The 11,382-nt window shown below is 32.1% G+C and overlaps 1 protein-coding gene across 1 annotated transcript in view; it reads right to left on the reverse strand.

Annotated features, from left to right (window-relative positions):
- Nucleotides 1-1,455: 1,455 nt before the first annotated feature.
- Cdh19 (cadherin 19) overlaps nt 1,456-11,382 on the reverse strand; it is an 86,653-nt gene continuing 76,726 nt past the window's right edge. The window contains exons 10-12 of the mRNA XM_021199082.2: nt 9,566-9,683; nt 6,941-7,192; nt 1,456-3,530 (exon numbers count right to left, since the gene is read on the reverse strand). Of these exons, the coding sequence (XP_021054741.1) occupies nt 3,040-3,530; nt 6,941-7,192; nt 9,566-9,683 (861 nt within the window). The 3' untranslated portion in view covers nt 1,456-3,039. The remainder of the gene's footprint in view (nt 3,531-6,940; nt 7,193-9,565; nt 9,684-11,382) is intronic.

Consider the following 11,382-nt stretch of genomic DNA (forward strand, 5'->3'; position numbering starts at 1 on the left):
ATAAACTGAGGTTCATAAGATTAGATGGGTTCTCAAGTTCACAGCTATGTAAATTAAAGTAAATTAGCTCACACTCATATCAAGTGGCACAAAATTATTCTGAGAAACTGCAGCTTATATTATTTGAATTCTATTATTAACTTTAAAATTTGCTTATTTTAAAGAATTGCTATTAGAAATTTCTATGTAAGATTGAGAGTTGGATGAAGAGCTTATTAACATAAAATCGAAACATATGCACAAATATGTTAATTTACATGTTTGTAAATTGTTCAAAAATCAGGGAATGTGTTCAATTTTGCAGTACCTGTGATTTATGAAAAAAATAAACAACTACTAATACTGTTTATTATTGTTTCTAGGAATTTATGAATTATCTAATATTAGATATCACTTTGTAGGATGATGAAAAGTTTATCACTATGTAAATTGCAGTGTGTTTCTCACTAAATCTGCCCACAGTACCTGGTCATAAGCTATAGACACTCTATATTTTATATCATATATAAGCTGTTCATGCGAATGCTAGCAGGAGAGGTATGCTTAAAATTCCTGCTATAGCAGCCTTATTTATAATAGCCAGAAGCTGGAAAGAACCCTGCTTGTGGACGTTGTACATCGTGGTGCGCACTAGGCTCCGCACCACGATGTACAACGTCCACAAGCAGTGGCCTCTTGTGAGGCTACGCCAGTGCCTGGTAAACACCGAAATGGATGATCACAGCCAGCTACTGGATGGAACACAGGGTCCCCAATGCAGGAACTAGAGAAAGTACCCAAGTACCTGAAGGGGGCTGCAACCCTGTAGGTGGAACAACAACAGGATCTAACTAGTACCCCCTGGGTTTGTGTTTCTAGCTGCATTTGTAGCAGAAGATGACCTAATCGGCCAACAGTGGGAATAGAGGCTCCTTGGTCTCCCAAACTCCATATGACCTAGCACAAGGCAAGGCCTGGGCCAAGTAGTGGGAGTGGGTGGGTAGGGGAACAGAGGTGGGGGGAGGGGTATGGGAATCTTTCGGGATAGCATTTGAAATGTAAATAAAGAAAATAATAAAAAAAAAAAAAAAAAAAAAATGTTTTTTGTACTTTTAAAGTTGAGTAGAAAATATAAATGTAAACAAATTGAGTTTTAAAAGAATGTATTATTTGTTTTTTGTTTATGTAATAACATTTTAATAAAGTTTACATTTTACACAAAAAAAAAAAAAAAAAAAAATTCCTGCTATGATCCCAGTACCTAATTTTTTTCTTAGCTCCATTATTTTCTATTTAACCATCTTTGTTCATCAGACTTTCTAGTTTTAAAGCAAAGGTTCCATAACAATCCTTTTAAATTTTTCAAAATAACCTTTCATAGAATGATTTTATTCATTATAATTTCTGAAATATTATTGAACAGTTGGACATTGTAATAGGAATAATAAATTTCTAATGAATGCATCTCTAGGTGAATTATAGTTTTTAGGTTTTTCCTTATAACATTTCTGTTTTGTACTTTATTTCTGCCCAGATCATAACACTATTAATGTGTAATGATCTACAATAACAGACAATATCTCATCTACTTTACTATCTTAACTGGTATATTTCTAATGTGACTGCTTCATGGTCTTATGAGTAATGTCTGTGGTACAAACAAAATGTTTCCCATTCCAAATTGATATTCTTTCCCTTTATTATGTTACATGGGTGTATATGTTTCAGATTACAAAGAAAAATATAGCTATTCAACTGCCCTATTACGTACAAAATTATAATATTTCATATACATAGTTTAGTTCAAGGTCATAAAGGAAACAAAATGGGCACATTATACATTTTAAAACCATTGTACTTAATACATTATTTACAAATGAAATATCAAATTTGAACTCCATCTTGATTTGGATATAATAAGAAACATTCTTTAAAAGTCAGTTTAGAATACTGTGTTTTATTATCAATTACTATGTAACCTAATTTACCCTGAAGTTTTATGACTGACAGCTTAGTTCCTCCATAACATTATAATGAGAAGTTGCCATTACTTCTTATTTCTATTTTAATATTTCTAAAATGACACTGGGTAATAAGCCACATGCTAAGTTCTTAACAGAAAAACTAATGAAGAGAGTGGCATCATGTTTTTATTTGTGTGGATAGAGATAGACAGTGCAGGTGATTATAATTCTTGGGGTAAATAATAATTCAAATTTGAATCCAGTAGAGATGTTATTTAGCTATCTCAACTTCAGTAGAAAGCAAAATACCCTTAATCTGTACCATCCATCAGTTCCACTAGTCATAATTTAATCACAAGTAAATGTTGACATGTATTTGATCATTGTAATTTTACATGAAAAGGAAAGGCATTTGGAGTTGCTAAAAATATAAATCTCTGAAAGCCCTTAAGCATATCACTTGATTTCCTTCTTTGTGCAAACTCAGAACCATCAAACAACACAAGTTACTATGTAACTCTGATAAATTTATATATTAAGTAGAGCCAAATTTGGAGTATTAAGGAGTAATCTCTGAAAACATTTTAAAAGTTTTCTAATAATGCATAGTATCTCAATCAGAAAACTGGTTATTCATATAACGAAAATATGTGTATGCTTTTATGAAACCACCCAGAATTCTCCTTGTTGTTAAAATTGATCTCTCCACAGTATCAAAAGCATGGTGCACACAGAGGCTTCCTATTTACTTTGTAAAAGAATGAATAGATGGAAAACTATGCAGATAGCTTTCTTTGGCAAATTTTTGTCCTTTAGAATTGTTGAAAATCTACATTGGATTACACGGCAAAATTCTAGATGACCGTTTCAGTGTTGTAGTACTCATTCTTTGCTGTGACATATCAACTCTGATTGGCTGCATCCCTCCCAAGCTCTGTGTTGAACAAGAATCACCATAACTGTGTACTTGAAGAGATCATAATTTTACAAATCAGGTCTCCTGCCAGCAGAAAGCCAGAGTAGGAAATTCTCCACAAAGCCTGTCATTTTATGTAAATATACCTTAATATTTATTGCATGCTGATATTAGAAAGCCTTAAATGTTGGGTTGCACTGCAGAGCCAAACATATTTGCTAATCTTTTAAAACGAGGCCCCAGATCATTAAGGTAGTCAAAGTCATCCTCCTGATCAGTGTCTCTGGATCCCAAGGAGCTCAGAGAGCCAGCTGATGACCCTGTTCCCTCATAGGCAAATGTCTGTAGTGAGTCAAAGGGGGGAGCACATGGATCCGTGTTGGCTTCTTCAAGCTTCTCTAGGATAAATTTTCGAAATATGGCGCTGTCTGGGCCCACCTGCAGGGACTGCCTGTACAGGCTCCTGATCTCTGCGCTCTTGCTTCTCCGTGGCTTTCTTTCTCTCATTACTGTACTTTGTCTCAGCTCTACGATATCAAAGGCTTCTGAGTCTTCTTCCCCGCCGCCTTCATCATCATAGCAAAATATATTCTCCCTAAAATCCTCCGTCTTCTCTGGAAATAGAGTCTCCTTTCTTCGCTGTTTTAGAGCAAGAATCAAAAAGAAAAACCCTGAAGAAAGGAAATATAAAAAGAACTAAATCATAGTCATAGTGCAAATTTTGTAATCCTTTTCCTTGGTATATTCAAGACATCACACTAAACTCCATGATTTTAAAGAAATAAGTAATAATTGCAAAATAATATGTGAAATACAGCCATTATTATGGCTGATGAGTATGTGCAACGAAAATAGAGGGAACTATTTTGGATCTTGATCAACTTAAAACTCAAAGTGGAATTTAATTTTGTTCCAATATTAAACAGAACAAAGTACAGTAATTGAATATTTTCCAATATGAATGTACTTAGTGACCATGATCCATGCTAATGAAAGTTCAGAAAGGAAATATTTGATATTCTTTGAAGCAAAATCGTGGTGCAATTATTTTTGAAGTGATTATTAATATACAATTATATACTTATATTATATTATATATGGACTTCAAAGGGTGTATATATATAAATATATATGTATATATATGTGTGTGTTTGTGTATATTTTTATGTGTAAACAATTTATATATCAGATTTTGTTATAAAAGCTTAAATTCTACTGATAGACTTTATTTTTATGAAAATCATATGTTATCATTAATGATCTATGAAAACTGAGAAAAAAGTATAGGAGTATCATATCATAACTACAGGAAGAGAGAATATACCAACATTCAATATGAAAGAACTTGTTATCTGGATTCTGTGATAGCAGTATTTTCAAAAATTTTAAATTATCAAGTATCTAATCATACTACAAATTAGTCAAACTCATTAGCTTCTATTGGTGGTCATTTTTAAAATATGTAGAAATAGAACAATTTTAGAATGCAATGGTTTTGAGCTCATGTTTGTGTATCAACAATAATCAATCCTTCCTTAGCTTTGGATCTTATGTATCTCCTCAGCATCTCATATTATAACCTTGGAAATAAATATGAAGTGATCGTATTAAAATTACAGCCAAGGGATTTATATTGAATTTATATTGGTTTATATTTTATAGATTTATATTGATTTATACTGAATTATTTCTTGAAAAAAATTGAGACAACCCTCGAATACAATAGAAAAAGTTAACATTGTAGCTGATCAAACAGAAAACATGAAATTTACTGTAATCACTATGAACCATTACATTTTGGTGAATTGTACAATGCGGAAAAGAGTGAATGAACTCCTACAACATATAATCTATCAAGACCATACTTAGGAGTAATGAGAAATCTTCAGGCTAAATAATCAAAAAAAGGAGATTTGAGCAATATGCCTATGATGAAAGAGAAGAAAACTCAAGGACATCAAATTTTTGAGTTAAATTCTACCAGTCAGTTTAAAAAGAATTGTCAGAATCTTATAGCATTCATAAAGAAATACTAAATTGATTATTGATACATGAAATGAGTATGTTAATTAATACCTGAAATATTTTTATAGATATTTATTTGTCTAAAACTTATGTGTATAAGTGTTGTACCTGAGTCTTTGTTAGTCAATTTACAGGTAACTGAAGACGCTAGAAGAAGGTATCTGATCTTTATGGAGCCAGAGTTACAGGGAGCTGACGGAAGCCCTGGGGCCGTGTGTGCACTAGAAACTGAAACTCTACAACAATGACAGAGTACCAGTGCTCTTAACTGCTGAGCCACCAATACAGCTCACGACATCTCAACTTTTATGTGCACTCTAGCCACATTCATGATAGATAAGACTAGGGAATCAAATTATTATGGGTTTTGTGCGTGAGTGTGTATGTGTAGACAGAGGGGGGAGAGAGAAGAGAGAGAGAGAGAGAGAGAGAGAGAGAGAGAGAGAGAGAGAGAGAGAGAGATTATTTACTGAGACCATGATAATGCTCTCTTATTAGATGATGACTGGGCATAAAAGTAGTTCTTTCATTCAGAAAGGTAGAAGTAGGAACTAATTAACAGTCTGGTGATCTCTGTTATCTGCTGGGCCAGGCCATATCAAGCATCTATGATCAGGACTAGACTGCTAGAAATCTAAATGACACTTATAATAATTATAACTTTCCTCAAGCTCCCACAACCAGAACCAGAAGTGGCTAATAGCCCAAATACTTCCCTATCTGATTGACCAAGACTCCGAAGGCCCTTAACCTAGATTACGTAGCCTATTCTATAACCAATCTTCTTGGAAAAAGATAACATGTACCTTCAACTTAGTTTTGATTTTATTGTGCTTCCTTGTGTACTAGTGATTGCATTAAACAAGGAACTATTTTTTTTCAAATTATAATGTTTTTATATTTGCTACCAAAAATACCACATGGCATGAACTCTCTAGAATTTGTGATTCAGTTTGACAAAGTCAATTTGACCTTAGTTTTATTCTTACCTCTTCAAGGTTTATTTTCCCAACTGATACCTGCAGCTACTACCTCAATTATTGACTTTCAAAAATTAGCAATATCCTTTTATGGGTATGAATGGTCCCAGAAAACATTATATTATATTTATAATTATTTAGAAATTATGAATTCTGAAACCTTCTTGCACAGCAAGGTATACATAGTTAATAATAAAGTATTTTATATTTAAATTTATTAAAATAATCATGTGCCTTCAACACAAAAAATTATAAATGATGGTCATAAGTATGTTAACTTCATTCATATGATCATTTTGCAATGAAATGTTATATTGTATTATTAAAATATGAGCAGTTTTCAAATAAAGTAAATTAAAATTATAAATTGAATATATATACTATATTAAAATTGAAATAGTTATCATAAGTACTCAATATGCTGGGTGGTGGTGATGCATGCCTTTAATCCCAGCACTTGGGAGGCAGAGGCAGGCAGATTTCTGAGTTTGAGGCCAGCCTTGTCTACCAAGTGAGTTCCAGGACAGTCAGGGCTACACAGAGAAACCCTGTCTCAAAAAAAAAAAAAAAAAAAAAAAAAAAAAAAAAAAAAAAAAAAGAAAAGAAAAGAAAAGAAAAGAAAAGAAAAGAAAAGAAAAGAAAAGAAAAGAAAAGTACTCATTATACAATTTCAGATACTGTACTACAAAGAAGCTAAATAAAAAGGACTTCCAAGGAGGCTAGAGAGATGGCTAAGCAGTTAAAACTGGCTGCTTTTTTCAGAGGTCTCGAGGTCAATTCCCAGCAACCACAAGGTGGCTCACAACCATCTGTAATGGGATTTGAAGTTCTATTCTTGCTTACATAAAGACAATGATAATGTAAACATATACATAAGAAAAGACCTCCTAGAAATAATTTTCTAATATTAAATGGAGCATTTATGAAACCAACATTCATTAAAACCAACTATTTGGTTTTAAATTTTAAACATATTCAGAGCAAATAAACACATGAGCATTTTTTTGTAATTACCTCTTCTTCATATTGATGGTGATTTTTGCAAGTTTAGGTTTGTACCATTCAATGCGACTTACCAAATATTACCATAACACATATCACGATGGCAATTATTGCCTCTGTTTTGAATCCCATGATAAAGAGAAGTCCCTTGTTAGCACAAGTCTCCGTGTTTCTACTGTCTCCACAGTCACAGACTTGTATAGTGAGAGTGTTCGTGCTTGTCAGAGATGGGATTCCGTTGTCAGCAATCAAGATGACCATGTAGAAGACAGGCTCTTCTTTAAGGTTAAAACCAGTTCTATTACTCAGAATTACAGCTGTGTTATCTACAACAAAAATCCACATTTATAACTTTTTGCAACAGTGTAAAACAAATCTGTAAAATATAGGTACTATGGACAAAGATGTTTAAATGTAATCATATGTGTGCAAGCAAAAACTAAGTCTTATATTAAAATATCAAGCAAAAACTCATTTGGAAAAATGTATATATGAATTATATAATTAGATTAATTATTTGAATCAGTTCTAAAGATTCTGGAAAGTATAGGAAGAACAGTGCATAGAAAAGAAAATGTGTCTCTACTTAGGCATCAGTACTGGTAGAAGTTATTAGCATTAAACCTATAATGAGGCTCCCAGTATATTTAAAATAGCTGCACTAAGTACTCCTTTCACAAATACAGGATATGTGCAAGATTTTCCGTAACCTAATTGCAAAAGCATGTGCTCTTAAATAATATATGTTCTAATTAGAAAAAGAAATAATGCAATTTTGGAGGAAAATCTTACTAGATTATTCATTTTACTGTAAATTGGCCAAGTCATATTTTATATAAAATTTTAAAACATGCCTTCTTCACTTATCATTTCAATTCATTTGCTAAGAAAATAATACTATAGGAATTAGTAAAATTTCTAGCTATTAGTAAAAATGAACAAAATGAACACTGAGTAATTTCACATATGAGAAAATTTTTACTAAATCCCAAATATTCAGAATGACATTTGCATGGGTTTCTTCTCTCAAAATTTGAGTTTTCCTTTTCGGGGTTTTGTGTTGGTTTGTTGTTTGATATTTTTTTGTTTGTTGTAACATGTGAAAATCCTTCTATAATAACTAATCTTTCTTTTCAAGTTGACATATAGAAGACCTCAGTCAAGAAGTGCTTCAATTAGCTTGGTCTACTGCCATGAGTGTGGGGTATTATCTTGCTAGTAGATGTTGGAGTGCCCAGGGTACTCATGTCATATTAGGCAGATGGTTCTATGCTCCCTAAGGAAGAGCTGAATAAGCAAGGGAAAACATGGCAGTATGCCATACTCCTCTGTAAATTCTGCTTCAATCTACTCATCTGGCTTCCACCAAGATTGTCTGTAAGGCAAATAAATTCTTTCCTGGTAAAGTTCATTGTAGTCAGTGTTTTATTGCAGCAATGGAAAACAAACCAGAACGCCTTCTGATTACCATAAATATTGTTTGTATCATTAAAGCAAATTGATAAGAACAAGAAAACAAGATTCATTTCATTCCAAGTATGTTTCAAATTAAAATTCATCATAAATTTTAGGTATAAAATAAAATATGCATCTATCTCCCTACAGATAATGAAAATGCAAAACAATACTTTTTATAATTTATTAGTCTTATTCAGAAGGATCAGGAAATCTGCCTTTCCAAACAAAATACTAACAAAGAATACCTATTTTTCAATTAATATAAAACTCTGGTTTTGAGGTAAGAAAGATATTTAAATATTATGTTTATATAACCTATTCAGAGTTAAGTCATGCTAATTGTAACTTAAGTATATACCATTATAAACTGGTATAGCTATCTCTGTGAGGCTATGCCATTGCCTGGCAAATATAGAAGCGGATGCCCACAGTCATCTATAGGATAGAACACAGAGACCAACATGGAGGAGGTAGAGAAATTACCCAAAGAACTGAAGGGGTCTGTAACCCTATAGGTGAAACAACAATATGAACTAATCAGTACCCCCAGAGCTCGTGTCTCTAGCTGCATATATAGCAGAAGATGGCCTAGTCAGCNATCGTTGGGAAGAGATGCCCGTTGGTCTTACAAACTTTATATGCCCCATACAGGGGAACGCCAGGGCCAAGAAGTTGGAGTAGGTGGGCAGGGGAGCAGCGTGGGGGGAGGGTATAGGGGACATTCAGGATAGCATTTGAAATGTAAATGAAGAAAATATCTAACAAAATAAGTTTTAAAAAGTACATACCATTATTTCTTCATTTTTCCTTTGATAATTAACTCTATCAGGTAATTTTATAATTGACTGACAATTATGAATAGACATGTGCAGTCACAACCATAGTGATATGTGAGAGCTTTTCAGACTTTCCAGTATTTTATAATCAAGTATAGCTTCCTATTTTAAATTTAGGTGCAATAGAACAAATTCATAGCCTTACATAAACCAGCAAAGCAGTTACATCTCTAGCCCTCACACTAATGGTTTTCAACTCTGCTTCTCTAGTTTGAAGCAATATAAGGAATAATAGAACCAGTGTCCTTCAAGTTCATTTTGAGATCATTCTCTCATTTTGACCAAGTACCCTTTTGTTTTGTTACTCAGTAATATCATGTTGCAAGAACAATATATAATCAGTTAGACAAACTCATTGAAATAAAATATTGATTGCATCAAATACCCTTATGGATGAGGAGTTACCTTGATTGTCTGTTAGCATAAAACTTGAGTTGTTTGTGTCTTCCACAGAATGATTAAAGTAAAAATGGTGATCTTCTATGGATTCATCTCTATCGATTGCACTGATGATCTGAATTATCTAGAAAAATATAAAGGAAGTTGATTGCTGTTATTTGGAGCGGTAAATTGATCAATGCTATTGTTACTTATACTTTTATTTAATTTTCTTAACATCATTAAGGATATTGCAGACCTCTATATTTCTTTCTTTACTTCCTTCTTTCTTCTTATTCTCCATTTGATTGCCAGTCATTATGATTTACAGATACAGTCATGATGATATAGACTTCTTGTATATACAGAGTTTTGAAGAGTTATTAGACTATTTCCCAAAGTAATGAGTTTTGTAATTGATTTTCAGAAAGGATGCATTTAAAGCTTACAGGCAATGTATAATTAATTGCCTTTGACCCACAAAGCTGATAGGCAAAGTCTTCCCAACCAAGTAAGCATCATTATATATCTCAGATCATAAAACTGTATAGAAATATAGATATAAGCATATAGGTTCTCAATTAATTCTTTTATAAGAGGACATATATATGTTATTACATTCAGATAAAAGATACACTAGTCATGATCACACATTAAGAATGAAAATTAAAGTAAATTGGTTTCTATTTTCTATAATCAAAATGCCTTAAACAGTATTTTAAATGAAACTTTCCTTGATTTTAAGATGACAGATCTAAATTAATAAGTTATATTTCAAAGAAGAGCTATTTCCTCACATGCATGAAGAGTATAGTGCAATGAAACCAAAGAAATTGGTACATTATATGTCCATGCTGAATCATATTTTCTTTATTATTTGTTTCTAATTAAATCATAATTATTTAAATATATGATAGAAAGAAAAGTTTTATTCATGACAACAAGGCAGTACTTTTATTTGAAAATATTTTTCCAATTGTCTTTAGGTTAATTGGGTCAGCAGTTTAAGACTGTAGTATTATCAGTCCATATTTTGCTACTTGCAAGTTCTCTAAACTGAAACACTTTTAGGATTCCTTTGCAGGCACATCTGGACCAGCTTTTCAAGAGTTTTTGCACTTCTCTACAATTCTGTTACATGCTTATCAAAATAACTTTCTCCTGTAATATTATGAAAGGATGTTGTTCAGATTGTAACTAAGCACACTGCTGGTTTCTTTGTAAAAGTGAAGTAAGATTGAAAACAAATTATAAAAGTTACATATACCTTGTTGGAATGTACAACATCAATTGTTCTTTGTGAAGTTGTATGTTATACTTGTTGAAAATGCTTATTATTGGTAGAGGAATGATTCAGAAGTTGATAGGCCATTTTTTTTTTGTTGATGTTGTTGTATGTTTTGGGTTCTGTTTTATTGTATATATTTTCTAATGCTTCTTATCAAAACTAACCATAATGCATTGTTTCTCTTAGAAACAAAAACATGAGCTCAGTTTAAAATAAACATAAATGCATTTATATTTCCTTAGTAGGTGGATTTCAAATATAATATACCTTATTCCATTAAATTTTAAAAATAGGAACCCACTGATATACTCCTTCCTATCTATCTGAGGTGTTATCAAAAAATTCAGTCAACATGTAGTATATATATTGTATAATATACATACATACATATATTAGTTTACATAATATACATAGTGATATTATATATATATTGTATATACATATATGTGTATACATTTTAAAATAACAAATCTTTAAGAAAATTTTCATTAATATGTGTGGGGAGCCGCCCTCACATTCGCCATTACAAGATAGCGCTGATGTCCTGTGCTCTAAC

Source organism: Mus pahari, chromosome 5 (assembly GCF_900095145.1).
Source record: "Mus pahari chromosome 5, PAHARI_EIJ_v1.1, whole genome shotgun sequence".
NCBI classification, from domain to species: Eukaryota; Metazoa; Chordata; class Mammalia; order Rodentia; family Muridae; genus Mus; species Mus pahari.